The sequence below is a fragment of the Dromiciops gliroides genome, chromosome 4 (genome assembly GCF_019393635.1).
Source record: "Dromiciops gliroides isolate mDroGli1 chromosome 4, mDroGli1.pri, whole genome shotgun sequence".
Taxonomy (NCBI): domain Eukaryota; kingdom Metazoa; phylum Chordata; class Mammalia; order Microbiotheria; family Microbiotheriidae; genus Dromiciops; species Dromiciops gliroides.
In genome coordinates, this window is record NC_057864.1 from 160,092,203 (window position 1) to 160,110,113 (window position 17,911).

Sequence of the window (17,911 nt, forward strand, 5' to 3'; positions counted from 1 at the left end):
TAAAGGCCCCGCCCCCTCAAACTCTGCTCATAACTCTGACCCTAGCTAAGGCCCCGCCCCAGGGCGTAAGCCCTGCCCCTAGCTGAGACCCCGCCTCGAGGTCCAGATCCCGCCTTGGCTCCGCCCCCTTTGCTAGGTCCCAGGCCAGGGGCATCCCGGCCAACCCCCGAAGTGGGCGATCCCGGGGGCGTGACCCAGAGTTGCTTCCTGGTCAAACCGGCTCGGGCAACCGCTCCCTTCGCCTGACCCAGGTGTCCCTAATCTGTGTGACTAGGCTTCTCCGTGTCCCGCTGTTCGCACCGTAGCTCCCCAACCCAGCCCAGCCCAGCCCAGCCCAGCCCGTTCCAGCCCGGGCGAGGTCAGCCCGAGCACCCCAAGGGGTCCGGACCGGTTAAGCGGCGCCTTTAGGAGCCCAGCCAATCCGCCCTCCCTCCGTTTCTCCTCGATTTGACCCGACCCGCTTTGCGAGAAGGCAACTTTATTGAGCGGTGTTTTGGAAAGAAGGCAGGGCAGGACAGGGTAGGGCAGGGCAGGACAGGGTCGAGCCCGGCACCTGGAGAGGACACCCGAGGGCGACTGGCCCCTTCCTGCTCGGCTCCCTCTCATTCCGCGTAGGTGGCGTCGTCTGAGCTGTTACTGTAAGCCGAGGAGGAGAGCTCATCGCGGGGAGTGCACGCTGGGCACTTCTTCCCCATGTCTATCCAGCACGAAGCACAGTACACCGCTCCGCAGCCCGGGCTCTGACAGACCCAAGACTCGGACGTCTCGGAGGCTTGGCATACTACACAGCGCCTGCGCAAGAAGTACCGCAACAAGCGGAAGCGGCGGTAACACAAGTCTACCAGACGGTGGCGCTGTCAAAGAGAGAAAGAGCGGCCCCTCAATGCTCTCCAGTGGCTGGCCCTCATAGGAAAGGAGCAGGGGCCCCCTTGTGGAGTGGTAGATAGGAGTCACAAAGCTCTGGGTTTACAACCCACTTTCCACATTTCCTGACTGTGTGACTTCACATCTCTGTACCTGTTTCCTCATCTGTAAAATGGAAACAATGACACTTGCAATCCAGTGTTATCTTCCATCCTTCACTTCTTTTTTTTTTTTCATTCTTCACTTCTCACATCTTATCCATTGTCAAATTCAAATCCAGCCTCAAATACTTTCTGTATGACCCTGAGCAAGTTACCTAACCTCAGTCAGCCTCAGTTTCCTCATTTGTAACATGGGAAAAATAATAGCACCCAACTCTCAGGTTTGTTGTGAGAATAGAATAGGATAATATTTGTAAAGCACTTTGTAAACCTCAGAACCCTAGATAAATATTATTATTGTTTTTTGTCTATCCAGTTCTCTTCAAAGGAACCAATGATCTCTTTAACTGCCAAATAGAATGGCTCTTTTCAGTCCTCATCCTCCTTGACCTCTCAAGTATCTGACACTTTATTATCCTGAATATATCTTATTTAGAATGTAGTTATTTTCGTGTTGTTTCCCCCCATTCAATTGTGAGCTCCTTTAAAGGTTTTTTGGGTTTTTTTTGCCTCTCTTTGTATGCCCACGATAAGCATGATGCCTGGACCCTGGTAGGTACTTCACACATGTTTATCTCTCCTCTCTAGGTTTTTATGACACCTCTCTCCTTCTCCTACCTCTCTGACTGCTCCTTCTCAGGTTCCCTAGCTGGACCTGCATCCATGTCATACTCAGTTAACCATGGGGGTCTTTAAAGACTGGAGGAACACCAGGCCCTCTTCTCTTTTCCCTTTATTACATGTCAGTGTTCTCATGAAGCCCCAAGGGCTTTCAGTATCACCTATGCAAATGATTTCTTTCTTTTTTTTTTTTTGCAGGGTGATGAGGGCTAAGTGACTTGCCCAGGGTCACACAGCTAGTAAGTGTCAAGTGTCAGATTTGAACTCAGGTCCTCCTGAATCCAGGGCTGGTGCTTTATCCACTGAACCACCTAGCTGACCCTATGCAAATGATTTCTAGGCAGTTAGGCACAGTGGGCAAAAAGAACACTAATTAGACTTGAGGTCAGGAAGAACTGAATTCAAAATCTGCCTCAGACCCCTACTAGCTGTGTGACCCTGGATAAATTACTGAACCCCTCAGCCTCAGTTTCCTCATCTGTAAAACGGGAATGATAATAGCACTTACCTCCCAGAGTTCTTGAGAGGATCAATTAAAACAAAATGCGTAGTGCTTTGTAAACCTTAAAGTGCTGTATACACAGGGCAGCTAGGTGGTGCAGTGGATAAAGCACCAGCCCTGGATTCAGGAGGACCTGAATTTAAATCTGACCTCAGACACTTGATACTTACTAGCTGTGTGACCCTGGGCAAGTCACTTAACCCTCATTGCCCTGCTCCCCCACCCCAAAAAGTGGTATATATACACTAGAGTTTATTATTACTTAATAAATATCCAGCCCTGGTCTCACTCCCAACCCACATAACCAAAATCCTTTTGGGACAACTGGAACTGGATGTCCCACAGACATCTCAAAAAACTTAACATGCTCCAAACTAAATTCATTATCACCTCTCCCCAACTCCCCAACTCCCCTAACACTGCTGAGGGCACCATCATCATCTTCCTAATCACCCAGACTTTCAGTCTTGTTATTCTTGATAACAAGACTTACTTGACTCACATATTCTACAACATAGGCAAATCTTGTCATTTCTCTCTTCATATCATCTCTGGTGTGTGTGTATATGTATATGTGTATATAGGTACAAAACCATGACTCCAGTTCAGGCCATCAACACCATCAACACCTTTTGCCTAGACAACTGCAAGAGCCTTCTAATTGGTGTCATTGCTTTAGGTCTCTTCCCCCTCTAATCCACCCTCTACTTAGCTTCCAAAATGAATTTCCTAAAATGGAGGTCTGACTATATCACCCTTCTCTTCCCTCTATTTCTTCAGGGGCTCTCTATTTCAGGGTCATATATAAAGTCCTGTGTTTGCCATACTCCATAGCCTGTCTTCAAGCCTTTGAACTACTTGTCCTCCATGCCTAAAATGCTCTTCCTACTTACCTCCACCTCTTAGTTTCTCTGGCTTCCTTCAACACTCAGTTCAAATCTCACCTTCTAAGACTAGAGTCCAGCACCCACCCCTCAGAGATTTTGTTGTGTCATTTCAGTCATGTCTGAATTTTTGTGACCCCCATTTGGAGTTTTCTTGGCAAATTTGGGGGGGGGGGGGTGCAGCTAGGTGGCTTAGTGGATAAAGCACCGGCCCTGGATTCAGGAGGACCTGAGTTCAAATTTGGCCTCAGACACTTGACACTTACTAGCTGTGTGACCCTGGGCAAGTCACTTAACCCTCATTGCCCCCCCCCCCAAAAAAAAGATACTGTAGGGGTTTGCCATTTCCTTCTCCAACTCACTTTAGAGATGAGAAACTGAGGCAAAAGGGGTTAAGTGACTTGCCCAGGATCACACAGCTAGTGTCTGAAGTCAGCTTTGAATTCGGGAAGATGAGTCTTCCTGACTCAAGGCCTTGGAAGCTCTGTGCACTATGGCGCCACCTAGCTGCCACTGAAAGTACCTTCAATCTATTCTCTTTATATTGTGTATGTACCTAATTATTTTCCTATCTGTTTGCCACTTTAGAAGGTGAATTCCTTGAGGACAGGGACTGTTTCCTCAGTGCCTAGCACAGCACTTAATAAATACTTATTGAGTTGAATTTAATTGTGACAAAAATGATAACCAACAATGTGGGGATGTTTTCCATGAATACTCATGTATAACTTATATTGAATTGCTGGAGTTCTTGGGGGTTGGGGGTGGGAAGGAAGGGAGGAAGAGAAGTTGGAACACAAAGTTTTAAAAAATTGATGTCAAAATTTGTTTTTATATACATTTTGGGAAATAAAATTCTAAACAAAAATAATAGCTAACTTTCATATACAGCTTAAAGGTGGCTAAAGAATTTTCCATATATCATCTCCTTTGATCCTCACAACAACCCTTTGAGGTAGGTGTTCTCATTTTACAGATAAGGAAATTGAGGGCCAAGAGAGTTTAAAGTGATTTGTCCAGGGTAATATACCTATTATGTCTGAGGCAGGATTTGAACTCAGGTCTTGCTGACTCCATGTCATCTCTCTCTTTTCTGTCCTATGCATTCATATTCTCCTTAATTAAGCTGCAAGCTCCTAGTAGAAAGGGCAGTGAAAGGTGGGAAGGAAGGGGAAGAGAGTGGGGAGTATCTCAGGTTTCTTTTGCCATTAGTGACAATATGCCAGAATGAGCACTGCATTGGGAATCATGAGGCCTCAATTCCAATTTGGGTCCCAAGACTTGCTTCCTTGTATGAAGTTGAATAAATGACCTCCCCTTCCCTCTGCTATAAAATAAGAGGCTAGACCTGGTGATTTTTAAGTTCTCTCCTGGCTCTAAGTCCTGTGGCACACTTGCTGACACTTGCTGAAACACTGAAGGTAGGAACCTACTCTTACACAACCCTGGTCCTTCCAGCCGCCCCCCCCCCCCCCCCCCCCCCCCGAGAGTACTCACAGGCATTCCCTGCCTTTGAGCCCTCTGCATGATGACAGTCCGCCGAAGTTTGGTGAAGACCAGCCTTTTCCTCAGGAGCTCATTGTAGAAAAACAGGACTCGCTTCTTTTCTCTCTGCAAGTGAGATAAAAGTGCCTTGGGTCTCCCCCATACCTCATGGGTTCAGGAAGCCAAGATCATCCCTAGCCTCTGAGTTGAGGGGTTGGAGAGGATAATGCTTCCTACCATCTTGGGGTCTTCTTGGGGCCAGAGAAGAAGCATTTGGAGGCCTCTAAGGAGAGTCATCCTCTCTGACACTGAGATCCTATTATTCTTTGATGGGCTGGGGAAGTGAGGGTCTAAGGCTTAGGATCTGAGGGCCCTGGTCACCTTGGGGAAGTAGAAAGCTGCAATGACCCTTCGGAGTCGGTAACTGAAGGCCTGTGTCAGGCAGAGTAGAACCAGCAGGCCAGCAGGCAAAAAGGCCTTCATGTAGTCTTTGGAGTTCATGCCCATTGGCTTGGGCAAGCAAGCTGTGGGAACAGGATATAAAATTCATCTAGAAGAATTAGCCCCTCTGACAGCCCTGCCAAAGGAACAGCTCCTGGACCAGTATTTTGTAGGCACAGACCTGGCAAGGACCTCAGAAGCCATTTAGTGCAGCCCCCTCACTTTTTATATACTATTCTTTTTTTTTTTTTCCAGGGCAATGAGGGTTAAGTGACTTGCCCAGGGTCACACAGCTAGTAAGTGTCTGAGCCTGGATTTGAACTCAGGTCCTTCTGAATCCAGGGCCAGTGCTTTATCCACTGCACCACCTAGCTGCCCCCTAGCCCCCTCACTTTTTAGAGGAGGGATCTGAGCCTTAGAGATAAGTGACTTTCCCAAGACCACACTATGTGTAAGTGACAGAGCTAGGATTCTAACTCAGCTTTTGCAGTATTCTTTCTACTTTACCTACTTTTGAGGAAGGACAGTTGGATCTAGGTCCCTTAGTTTCCGTCCCCTAGTCATTTTGATAGCCTATCTCCTTGCCTATAAGCCACTCTGTCTTTGCTCTCCCAACTCAGTATACTAAGGGAATCATGGGAATTGAGTGAACTACATTGACTCCATCTTGTGACTCAATTCTGGAGCTAGCTCAGTTCCCTTTCTATTCAATTCTGGGTCTAGTCTAATTTCTGACTGGTGAGAAAACTTTATTCAATTATGGGAATTGTGAGAAAACCTTATTGCATTGTTTGAACCTAGTCCTGTGTGACTGGGAAGCTGGACCACCTTCACTGGTTGCTAAGAGATCCTTAGGTAAGGACTGAGGTTATGCTGACCAGAAACTCAGTCAGATTCAAAGATTGTTGCAAGGAATTTTCTCACAATTACACATCTCAGGATAGCTAGGTGGCACAGTGGATAAAATACTGGCCCTGGATTCAGGAAGACCTGAGTTCAAATTTGACCTCAGACACTTGACACATACTAGCTGTATGACCCTGGGCAAGTCACTTAACCCTCATTGCCATGCAAAACAAAACAATTACACATCTCAAGCAGCCCAAGTGTCTTATCTGAAAATTGGTCCCATACCAGTCAGTCAGTTATTGTTTCCATGTTCCTTTGATTGAACACAGACACTTAGGGGAAATGGGGCACCTCTTTTTCTGATTTCTGGGAATTGCATCTGTTTGTTCTCCCCCTCCCAACTCAGAAAGCCCCTAATCTTTCTTCCAATTAGAAATTTTGCATCTTGCTTAATTGTTTTAATTAATTGGTCTTATTTGAGTAATTGTTTTTAATATGTAAAATTCTGATGTCCCTATACTCTTGGTCTGGTGCCAAGGCTGAGGAGGCCTGGTCCTGATTTGTTGTGCAATTGGTATGCATTGTTTAACAAGTGGATATACTTGAAAGTATATCGGTTATTCCAGATTTCATCCCTCACAATACTCTCCAGCCTGACTAGCCTCAGCCCCACTACACCCACTCACCTGTGTTGCTTGACTCTATGCGAATGTCAGAGGATGTGTTTAGGGCTCCGATGGTTTTTCTTAGGAGTCTGGCTAGCATGGAATCTCCCCCTACCTTCACTTCCAAATGGTGACTGCCTGGGAGTGGGGTTAAGGTAGAGGGGGAAAAGATTGGTGTCAGGAGAGGCCCTGGGCAGAGGGCAAAGTTGTCTGTGCTGCTGGGAGCTGTGCCTCTTATCCCTGGGAGGTAGCAGGGGAGGCAGGTGGGAGCAGGAGAAGGTTCCTAGATTTCTTAGGAGTGTGACTATCTTGGTCAAAAGAGTGAGGAGCCAGCAGAGAGATAATCAGGCTAGAGGTCCAAGGAGCAGAAGGGGGGAAGAGGACTTACTGCTGAAGGTGTACTGCAGGAAAGAGTGCTTGCGGATGGTGTCAAAGATGGTATAAAAAGCCCAGTCCAACACACACAGAATCAGCAAAAGCATCAGCACCGGCAAGGATTCCAGCAGTTCCTGAATCTACAGGATTAGATGGCTTTGAAGACCATTAAGGGGCTTGGCTAGTCTGGGGGAGCACCAAAATTGGAACCCAAGGCCTTGACCCTCATTTAACCCTTGGAAACCAGTAACTGGGAGCCAGAACCTTCAGTTTGCTCCCCCCTATCCCCCTTGTACCTCCAAGTGGCTTCTGGGGGCCAAAGGCACCTACCGATCCAAGACAAGGTTCCCCCTCCTATGCCTGGACCTGGATATTCCTAGGCCTGGCAATGCCTTCCTCATCACATTCTTTTTTTTTTTTTTTTTTTGGTGAGGCAATTGGGGTTAAGTGACTTGCCCAGGGTCACACAGCTAGTAAGTGTTAAGTGTCTGAGGCCAGATTTGAACTCAGTTCCTTCTGAATCCAGGGCCAGTGCTCTATCCACTGCACCACCTAGCTGCCCCTCTCACCACATTCTTAATCTCAGTCGCCTGGATGGTCGGCTTGCAGGGGAAAATGACGGCGGTCTTCTCAGCTTTTCGAAGAGGCAGGAGACTTCGTCTGCCCTGTGGGGGAGCAGTCAAGAGCACTCAGCACAGCTTTAGCCCTCTGAACCCATCTCTACCCACCTGCTCCACCCACATAGAAAACTGTCCCAGAACATACAGAAAGATTTCTGGGGGCTTGAAGGGGTCAGGGTGCTATCCAGACCTGACAGCTGACCATCTGGCAATGCCTGCTCACCAGCTTCTTCCTTCTCTCATCAATCTGGCGGAAGTAGGTACTGATGTAGATGTTGTCAAAACGGATGTCTCGGCAATAGTTGTCTGTGTAGGAGAAGGCCCTGAAGGAGAATAATTCATCTTCTTCCCTTCTTCCTTTTCCTAGCTGTTTCCTAACTTTCTCCAATGTGATGCCCTTCTCTTCCTTATCCCTCATTCTCCTTTGGGGATCTCACTTGCTCTCATTTTTTCAGCTATCTCTTTTGGGTGGTTGGCTTCCCAACCTATGCACCTAATCCTAACCTTTCTCCATGACCCAGGCTTGCCTCCCTAGATTCCAGCTAAACATATCCATGGGACCATCCCACCAGCACCACAAATTCAACAAGATTGAACTCATCATCTTTGCCCTGGCTCCCTTTTCCATTTCCCCAGTGGTATTTCCACTCTCCCAATTACCCAGGCTAGAATTCTTGCGCTCAGTTCTGACACCTCCCTCCTTCCCCATGCATCCAGCCTGTCATGTCATCTAATCATGTCACTTCTTTCTTGGAAACATCTTTTGGAATTCCATGAGGCTTAGAAAGATTTGCATGAACTGATAAAGCAGAACCAGAACAATTTACACAATGATCACAGTGATGTAATCATTCATTATTCATTAAAAACTTTTGATCCATGCAGTGACCAATCATGACTTCAGAAGACTCTTGGTGGAGAGAGGTGGTGGTCTACAAGTGTGGAATGAGGCAGGCACGACCATGTACTCATCTCCTTTGCTTGGCTCTACTTTGCAACAGCAAGGAAGCGTTCTATTGGGAGTGAATGGGAGGGGGATATTATGTTGTTAATGAGAAAGGACATCTAAGATAAATGACATGCAATATTAAAAAGGAATAGCAATAAAGTGTTCACTTACTTTTTGGGGGGGAGGCAATGAGGGTTAAGTGACTTGCCCAGGGTCACACAGCTAGTAAGTGTCAAGTGTCTGAGCTGGATTTGAACTCAGGTCCTCCTGAATCCAGGGCCGGTGCTTTATCTACTGCGCCACCTAGCTGCCCCCCTCACTTACTTTTTTTTTTTTTTTTTTTTTTTTTACATTATGAGATATTTTATTTTTTCCGTTACATGTAAAGACAGTTCTCAACTTTTGTTTATACATGCTTTACAATTTCAGCCCTCACTTACTTTTTAAACAAGAAACATCTTGGATTCATCCCTTCCTTACCACTCTTACTTCTTTTTTTTGTTTTGTTTTGTTTTTTGTTTTTAGTGAGGCAATTGGGGTTAAGTGACTTGCCCAGGGTCACACAGCTAGTAAGTGTTAAGTGTCTGAGGCTGGATTTGAACTCAGGTACTCCTGAATCCAGGGCCGGTGCTCTATCCACTGCGCCATCTAGCTGCCCCACCACTCTTACTTCTACCATCATAGTACAGGGCCTCTGGCTTCTAGCTGCTCTCCCTAAGTCCAGTCTCTCCCTGCTCTGATCCATTCCATACATTGTACCATATGACTCTTTCAAGACTCTCCAAAACCTGTCCCCTTTTTGCATGCCCAGTCTTATTTCCAAGGCAGGCTTGACTCTTCAGTCCTACACACATTTCAAATACCTTTCCATCCCAGATATTGTTCATGCTGCAGCGCCTTCCCCTTCCTCTTGGCTTGACCAACACCTAATCTACCTTTGAGGCCCATCATCTCCAAGAAGCCTTCCCTGATTCCTCTGATCCATCCCAATCCCTCTCTCCTACACTACAATACTTAGTCATCATTGCAGAGTTATTCTTATGGTTTTCTGGATATTTATCTAGTTTCCCCAAGTATGAGAGCAAGACCTATATGGGATCACACTTATTTGTCTTGTAACACAACCAACTCTCTCAAAAGACTTGCTGATTGATTAAGAAAAGGGGCTATGGAGGGTGAACAGCCTCCTTCTCTAGAGTCAGGTGTTGGAGTTAGGTAGAGGCTCCGGTGGCCTGGGGAGGACAATGCCCCAGGGGAATATTGGAAGGAAAAGCAAACTTTAGGTAGTTCCAGGGCAGAGAGGCCTAATGAGACCATGGTACAGTCTGGCTGCCAAGGTATTGTCCCAGGAGCCATTCCTACAGTTAGGGAGCTAATGTGGGAACCAAAATCCCACCTCCCAAAGAATATCCCCAATACTTAAAGGTGGAGAGTAGTGTCCAAGGGGACACAGTGAGAGTCCAAGGTCAGAGATTCCAAAGGTCTTTGAGGGGAGGAGTGAGGTGGGTGGAGGGAGAGGCCCAAAGCAAACTCCTAGGAAGCAGCTTGCATCTAGATGGGTGTGGTGTCTGGGTGTGGCCCAGGACTTTGGTCCAAATGGAGGGAAAATTGCTGACCAATCATCATTAAAGAGGAAATGAAAGCAGGCTCTGGACCTTACAGATGATACAGAAATGAAGACCAAAGAAGATTCCTAGGATTATCTTTTTGAAGTTAATGGAAAAGTAGCCAGCATTCAAAGTAAGGACTAAAGGTGGCCTTCGATGCAGTCACTCAGAGGCAGTTTGCCATAGTGAGAAAAGCACTGGACTTAGGAGTCAGAGGAGCAGTTTGAGTTTTGGCCTGCTTACTTAAATAGATTCACGACCTTGGACAAGTCACTGAGCCTTTACGGGCCTCAATAAAATGAGGAGGCTGGTCATTAGCTGAGTTCAAGCTACCCTCAGACTCTACAGGTCAATGATTAAACGAGTCTGTGTAATGGAATTCAGGAGGTCTGGCTTCTCTTTTTGTGCTCTGCTGCTAGGGGGGGATGTGTGACCCATGGCCCTCTCTGGGCCTCTAATTCCTCACGTGTCAAATGAGGGAACTCAATTTGATGAGCTCTGAGATCTCTCCCAGCTGCAGGATCTTCTGATTCTGTGACTCCCCGTGGGGAGGTGGGGGGAGGGGGCTATTGAGACAGTCCACTGAGCTCTGGAAGGTCTAGGGCAGGTCTCCCAACATGCATATGCATGCCCAAATTTCCCTCTTCTCCCTCCCTGCCTGTCCTGCCTCCTTGCGGTTCCCGAGATCCCAAGACTGCCTATTCTGTTCCCGTGAGGTTATGGAAGTGATAGGGCCGGGATGAGGGTGAAGGCTATGCACAAGTAAGGGGTTGTGGTGGATGTCATGATTATACTACGGGGGATGATTGTCTCACGCCTGGAAAACCAACAGGAACGTGCAGGAAAGCAGTATCCGAAGCAGGCCCAAGGCTTGGTCCAGCTGGGCCACCTGATACTCAACGTAATCCCTTACTTCCTCCCTCAGCTGGGCCTTGCTCACGTTGATGCCCAACAGGGCCTTTTGCATCTCTTTCTGGGGCAGGAAGAGGGGTTCAAAAGGAGTGAAGAGAAAGAAAGATAAATTGATCCAGCTTGAGATAGCCCCTGGTCCCTCAATTCCTCTCTGTTTCCTCATCTGTAAAATGGGGGTAATAATAGCACTTACCTCCCAGGGTTCTTACAGGATTAAATGAGACATTAACAAAATGCTTTGCAAACCTTAAAGCTGTAAATAAATGCTTTTGTCATTGTTCAGCCATTTCAGTTGTGTCCCATTCTCTGTGACCCCATTTGGGTTTTTTTTGGCAAAGATACCAGAGTGCTTTGCCATTTCCTTCTCCAGCTCATTTTACATGTGAGGAAACTGAGGCAAACAGGGTGAAGTGACTTGCCCAGGGTCACACAGCTAGTAAGTGTCTGAGGCTGGATTTGAACTCAGAAAGATGAGTCTTCCCAACTCCAGGCCTAGCACTCAATCCACTGTGCCACCTAGCTGCCCCATATATAAAGGTTAGTTATTATTATTATTACTCCTGCTCTTGCCTTATGTCTATTTGTTCCTGTGTTTCATTCCCACCAAGTCACATCACCCACCCTACCTTCCTCCTCCTCCTCCTCCTCCATTACCCCTCACACCCATGACCAGGCTGATCTCTTCATTCTTCAACAACTACCTTGATTTTTATCTGGGCAGAGAATTCCCCTCCCAGCCCTTGCATGGATTGGTTGAGTGAATCATAGGTCTGGCCAAAGTTGCCTTCCACAGGGATTCGATTTCGGCACCAGGGCTCCATTACTGATGAAGAGAGGAGGTAATGCATGAGAAAGATGTTGGGGGGGAGCTACCTTCTACCCTGGTCCCCTGCTGTTGCCTATTTTCTTGTCAAAACCCATCATTCTCTGGCCCAAGTCTTTGCCCTCCCTTCTAGCCTTCTGACAAGAATAAGAAGGGTCTGGATCTGACCCTGGATCTGACAGGAATAAGAAGAGTTGGTGATGATTATGTAGTTGGCATTCATGCATTAGGTAGGAGGTTAGAATAGATGACTTCTAAGGTCCCTTTCCCCTTCCCTTTTCACCCTCAACAATACACACATATTTGAGAGAGAGAGAGAGAGAGAGAGAGCGCGCACGCACGCACGCACGCACGCGCGCGCGCGCACACACACACACACACACACACACATAGCCATAAAAGTCAACTCCTAGTCCTGTGTACCCCTCCCCTATTGCACCAGTCCCCCTCCCCATGTCCTAACCCTTAGCAATGTTGCACAAGAACTTGAACATCATAGGGAGGCAGAGGAGGTGGTTAAAAATCGGGACTTTGATCGTCTGCATGCACTGGGTGTGCTTATGATCGAACCATCGATGGCAGCTCCAAACAGCTGCGTTTATGATATCTGGAGGGAAGGGGAATTCCAGAGATCAGCAGGGCCTCTAACACAAGAGCAGACCAGCCCCAACTCCCCCACCCTGAATGTGTGTGATGAGTTCCCACCTCCCTCAATCCTCTGACTTCTCCCCAGGATGGACAGAAAAGCCCCAAACCCTCAGGTGCCACCCAAGGCTCCGAAGGCCTACCGGCCTTCTCTTTCCATGTGCTCTTTGAGACCAAGAGTCCTTCTGGCCTCCCCACTCACATCGGCAACGAAGCTTGGTCTTGAGTTCATAGAGCTTCTGAGTGGAGAAGTTCTTAACTCCTTTAGGTCCTGTTTGGAGCTCAGGGCCCTCACCCTTTAGTTCCCCAGATGCCCCTGGTTCATAGCCATCTGTACTCTTCACCTGGGCATCCAGTTCTTTAAAGGAGTTTGAGATATTTCCAGTATCTAATTTCAGCTCTTCTTTTTTACTCTGGGGGTAGGGGAAAGAGGTGGTGAGACAGAGGATGGGCATGCTCAGAGGTTTAAACTCCCCACTCCTGCTCCCCTTGGCCCAAACCCAGTCCCCACTCCTAACGCCCACACAAAGAACCTTCATCTCCTCCCCACCCAGGCCCCTTGGACCCTGGCTCAGCTACTCATCCTCCTAGCCCTCAACCTTTTCTGAGTTCCCAAGCTCTTAGTGTCTGTCTCTCCTGACACCCAGCCTCTCCATTCTGGGCCTGAAGCTCCCCCAAAATTTCAGTCCCGAGTTCTAGTGATAGGATTCCATCACTCCTTTCCCTTAGCTCAGCCATCACAAGTACCCTCCTCTTTCTCTGTCTTCCATGCTCCAGCTGCAGAGTCCTCCTAACCTCTTCCTCCCCTTCCTAACTCCTTAGAATTCATCTGTCTCTCTATCCCTCAACATTCAATTATGTGAATTCAACAAGAATTTGTGTCTTAAGAAACTATTGTGGGGGCAGCTAGGTGGCACAGTGGATAGAGCACCGGCCCTGGAGTCAGGAGGACCTGAGTTCAAATCCAGCCTCAGACACTTAACATTTACTAACTGTGTGACCCTGGGCAAGTCATTTAACCCCAATTGCCTCACTAAAAAAGAAAAAAAAGAAAAAAAAAGAAACTATTGTGTGCCACATGTTGGGGACAGAAAACCAAAGTCTTTACCTTCTAGGAGTTTATTTCCCTTTATTCTCTCTCGCTCTCCTTTTTTTTTTTTTTTTTTTGCAGGGCAATGGGGGTTAAGTGACTTGCCCAGGGTCACACAGCTAGCAAGTGTCAAATATCTGAGGCTGGATTTGAACTCAGGTCCTCCTGAATCCAGGGCTGGTGCTTTATCCACTGTGCCACCTAGCCGCCCCCCCTTTATTCTTTTTTGGTTTGTTTTTGCAGGGCAATGAGGGTTAAGTGACTTGCCCAGGGTCATACAGCTAGTAAGTGTCAAGTGTCTGAGGTCAGATTTGAACTCAGGTCCTCCTGAGTCCAGGGTCAGTGCTTTATCCACTGAGCCACCTAGCTGCCCCCCCCTTTATTCTTTCTATGCTATTTCCCCACCTCCTTCCAACTCTGAAATCCCTCCATTTCTAAACCCCTAACTCTCTATTTCCTCAGGTTTCCAGATTGTCAGGACCCCAATTCTTTGTTGTTATTTCAGTCGTGTCCAACTCTTCTTGCCCCTATTTTCATTTTTTTTTTTTTTGGCAGAGATACTGAAGAGCATAGCCATTTCCTTCTTTAGTTCATTTTATAGATGAAGAAACTGAGACAAATAGGGTTAAGTGAGCTGCCCAGGATCACACAGCTAGTAAGTGTCTGAGGCTACATTTGAACTCAGGTCTTCCTGATTCCAGGCCCAGCACTTGATTCACTGAACCATCTAGCCACCCAGCTCTATAACCTTTCAATTCCTTAGCCCCCCATCTAAATTTTCCAGATTCCCTATCTTCTAACTTCATAACCCCCTCAGGCCTATAAATACCTTATCTCCCAAGCCTCCTAACCCACTCATGAACCACCCTTCCCCTACCCCTAGCTCTGTCCCTGTGGTCCTCTGACCAGAAGGTCCTTGAACACAGCTCGAAGAGGAGAAGTGGAGACTCTCCAGGCCATTCGGGTATGGTTGATCTGAAGCTCCACTGTACAGCCCAAAGACAACACCACTTCATTCAAGTTGTGCCGCAGGTTGGCCACAGGCCCTGGAAGCAGAAGAGGCAAAGGAAGTAAGGGGAAAATTCTTCTCACTTCAGGTAGCTAAGTCCTCAACCTTGATGCCCACCTCAGCACCCAGGGTTAAAATATGCTTCCTGTTTCTTCACTTGTAGCATGAGGACTTTGGACTTGAAGACCTATAATGTGCCTTGCAGACCTACTATCTAAGATCCCATGATCCAAGTGTCCATCAAACAGCCGGAGGGTACAGTGAAGAGAGTCCATGACTTGGAATCTGGATGTTCAAATCCTGCCTCAGAAACATACCAACTGAGTCACTAACTTCTGTTTGCCTAGTTTCTTCATCTGTAAGATGGGGTAATAACAGCACCCACCAATTGGTTGTTGTGAGAAGAAAATGTGATAATATTTGTAAAGTGCTTTGTAACCTTTTTTTTTTCTTCTCAAACTTTAAAAAGCTAAATGGATGCCAGCTCTGATTACTAACTCTTATTCTGTCTTTCTCAGTGGTCCCTCCCAGAGACTGCCCTCTACTTGAAAGCAGGCCACATTTCAATGCCTCCCAGGCACTCACCCTCATAGATGGCAGCCAGGACATAGCCAAGCATCAGCAGTCTTCCCTCTTTGCCCAGCATTTTGGGGATCAGCAGAAGGCTGGCACAGCGGATATAGGAGGATGTGCCCCAGCCCAGGGCCCCCAGGCCTGTCCAGAATAAACAAGAAAATGGGGAGAGGAGGAGACCAGGGCCCATTGTAGCCACCGTGACACCTCTTGGGCTTTGTCATTCTGGACCTGATCCCATTAGTAAGACTTCCATGGCTCCTTCAGCCTTCTAAGAGTGTTTCCTTATCTGACCTACCACTGAAGTCGAGTCAGTCCTCAGTCCTCTCTTATTGGGGGAGGGGGCGGTTACTGGACGGTCCTTGAAGGTTAGGGAGGTGTTTTCTCTACCTCCTATCTTGCTGAGCACAGTTCTGGGCACAAAGGAGTTGATCAATGAATAATCAATGGATCCATAGACTCATTGATGTGGACATGTCCTCTGACAGTGCAGATCAGACCCTCTTGTCTATATGTTCAAGTAATTCCTCCACGTGGAGGAATGTTGTCACGTTTCTTCTTCTAGTCACACATTTCTCTGATCCGTGAGATTCTACTCCATCAGGAGCTCCAATTCAAAATCTCTATCCCAGGCAGGAGAATCTATACTTTGATTCACTCATTTCTATAATGTGTCTTCCCCAGGGCACCCCTACTTCTCTTCCTCTATTCTCTGCCTGGTCCCTTGTTTCCAAAACTGCTCTCCATAACCATTCCCTAAAAACCTTTCCTTTAGCACTGCTTCCTCCCACCTTACCCCCTACCCTAGAGGCCCCTGGTGGTAGACTGGGATGAATTTCAGACAGGAACACCTGAGTTCAAATCCTACCTCAGAAACTTACTAGCTGTATGACCCTAGACAAGTCACTTAACCCTATTTGCCCCCGTTTCCTCATCTGTCAAATGAGCTGGAGAAAGAAATGGCAGACCACTCCAGTACCTTTGACAAGAAAACCCCAAATGGGATCATGATTGAAAAACAACTGAACAAGATTGTTTTGAGGATTAACTCAGATAACACTTACGTGCTTTGCAAACCACCACTACCACTACTACTAACAATCCAGCTCTATCACCTGCCCTTCTCCCAGTGTCCCACAGTGTTCTGGGTAGAAATGTTCTGTGACAAGCTTCCCTCAGGCCTTCTGGCTCTGGACCTTTGGACCCCCTCTCCACACACTAGACAGGGATTTCACTCAGGAAGGGGGCTGATGGCTGAGCACAAATTTACTGCCTTGGGCACTGCTGTGGTAACACGGGTCCTCCTGGACCCTACCTTTTTACACTCACCCACCATGCTGTATGTCAACATTATCTTCTGCTCTTCATAGAGGTTTATGGGAGTCACCAAAATATGGGCGAGACCTGGGGACCAGAGGGTCAGTGTTCAAATAAACAAGTCTTCCTTGGCTGACTGCTTAGTCACCATTCTTCTGCCTACTGGGATGAGGAGGAGGCTCCGGGGTGTTTTTTTTGTTTTTGTTTTTGGTGAGGCAATTGGGGTTAAGTGACTTGCCCAGGGTCACGCAGCTAGTAAGTGTCAAGTGTCTGAGGCTGGATTTGAACTCAGGTCCTTCTGAATCCAGGGCCAGTGCTCTATCCACTGTGCTACCTAGCTGCTCCTACTCCAGGGTGTTTTGAGAAGGACATTGAGAAGTTGAATGACCAAGGCCAAAGGCCAAGATGAAGGGCCTTTAGTTCATGAAATAAGCGGATAGGCTGAAGGAACTGGGATGGTTGAATTGGAGAAGAGAAGGCTCGGAGATTCTAGCCATCTCTAATTATTTGAAGGGCAGAGGGCAGAAACAGGAATAAAGGGTGGCAGTTACAAAGCGATCAATTTAAGTTTGATGTCAGGAAAGAACGTCCTAACAACCAGAGTGAAAAGTAGAATTCACTGTGGTGCTAAGTTGTCCCTCATTAGAGGCTTTGAGGTGGACGATCGCTCATCATGTGTGATAGCAGGAAGGCCTTCTGCATTATGTGCTGGACTAGAGGGAAACTGAGGTCACTTCCAGCTCCCAAATCCTTGGATTCTGTGGTTCTGTGCCCTACTCACCCACAGCCAGGAGCCCTCCAGTGCCAGCTCCCAGCAGAAACACAGTGACAGGAAACTCTCCCGGCTTTCGCCACACAAACCGGGCACAGGGAGTGGGCAGCACCCAGCTCAGGAAGCGATTCACAGCTGTGAAGGAATTTGTCACCTAAGTGCTGGCCTATTTTTCTCATGGGAACGTCAGCTTGGCGCCCAACCAGTGACTTTTTTTTGGTTGGGATTGTCCAATTGGGCATAGTACAGCTAGAGATGTTTTAGGGGAAAGTGTTAAGCACTCCAGAGAGAGGGGCCAAGAGAACACTAAGGAAAGGGGTCAGGGCCTGAAGGGACATTAGTGGAGGGGATCAGGAGAGGAGGAAGGGGAGGGTGTCACTGAGAATGTGACTCACTGGTATGAGGTGGTTTCTTTCTCTCTCCTTCCAGGCCAGCTTCCTTGGCTTGACTTAGTTTGCCTCCCATGACAATGCTTATACTAGACACTTTGATAATCCCTTTTCATCCCCAACTGCCTCTTCTGTGACCTCATTTTGAGTTCTGTTGGGGAAGGGGGAAGATCATCCTACCTCTTTGACCTCCCCTTCCCTTTATAGTAGGGGGGTATACCTTTTTCCTCCTTGATTCTCAATAGGGTTCAGAGAATGCTCCAGGGATAGGAAAGATTTAGAGTATGTGACTCTCCCTCCCTAGCCCCTGACCTTGGAAACTTGGTGAAGAAGGAAAAGGAATTCTTCTTGAAGAGAC

General features: G+C 47.4%; 1 protein-coding gene across 2 annotated transcripts; it reads right to left on the reverse strand.

The window, feature by feature from the left end:
- Positions 1-587: 587 nt before the first annotated feature.
- Positions 588-17,629, reverse strand: DCST1 (DC-STAMP domain containing 1). 2 transcript variants are annotated; one of them, XM_043964105.1, is made up of 16 exons: positions 17,560-17,629; positions 17,174-17,299; positions 16,405-16,479; positions 15,088-15,216; positions 14,400-14,539; positions 12,606-12,816; positions 12,222-12,365; positions 11,637-11,758; positions 10,839-10,996; positions 7,691-7,790; positions 7,417-7,512; positions 6,861-6,987; positions 6,494-6,610; positions 4,899-5,041; positions 4,530-4,643; positions 588-854 (listed from the first exon to the last, which is right to left on the reverse strand). In XM_043964105.1, exons 1-16 carry the CDS (start codon positions 17,627-17,629, stop codon positions 603-605), a joined length of 2,124 nt encoding a protein of 707 aa, XP_043820040.1. In that variant the 3' UTR covers positions 588-602. The 2 variants fall into 2 exon arrangements, with proteins under 2 accessions (XP_043820040.1, XP_043820041.1); XM_043964106.1 differs by lacking the exon at positions 16,405-16,479.
- Positions 17,630-17,911: the final 282 nt, after the last annotated feature.

Excerpts from the sequence above, each read along its gene's own strand:
- DCST1 (XM_043964105.1), bottom strand. The coding sequence starts at position 17,629 with ATGGGAGGCAAACTAAGTCAAGCCAAGGAAGCTGGCCTGGAAGGAGAG. Across the intron at positions 11,759-12,221 it reads CTTGTGCAACATTGCTAAGG|TAATGGAGCCCTGGTGCCGA; the intron begins GTTAGGACATGG and ends TCTCTTCATCAG. Across the intron at positions 10,997-11,636 it reads CTGCCCAGATAAAAATCAAG|AAAGAGATGCAAAAGGCCCT; the intron begins GTAGTTGTTGAA and ends TTCCTGCCCCAG.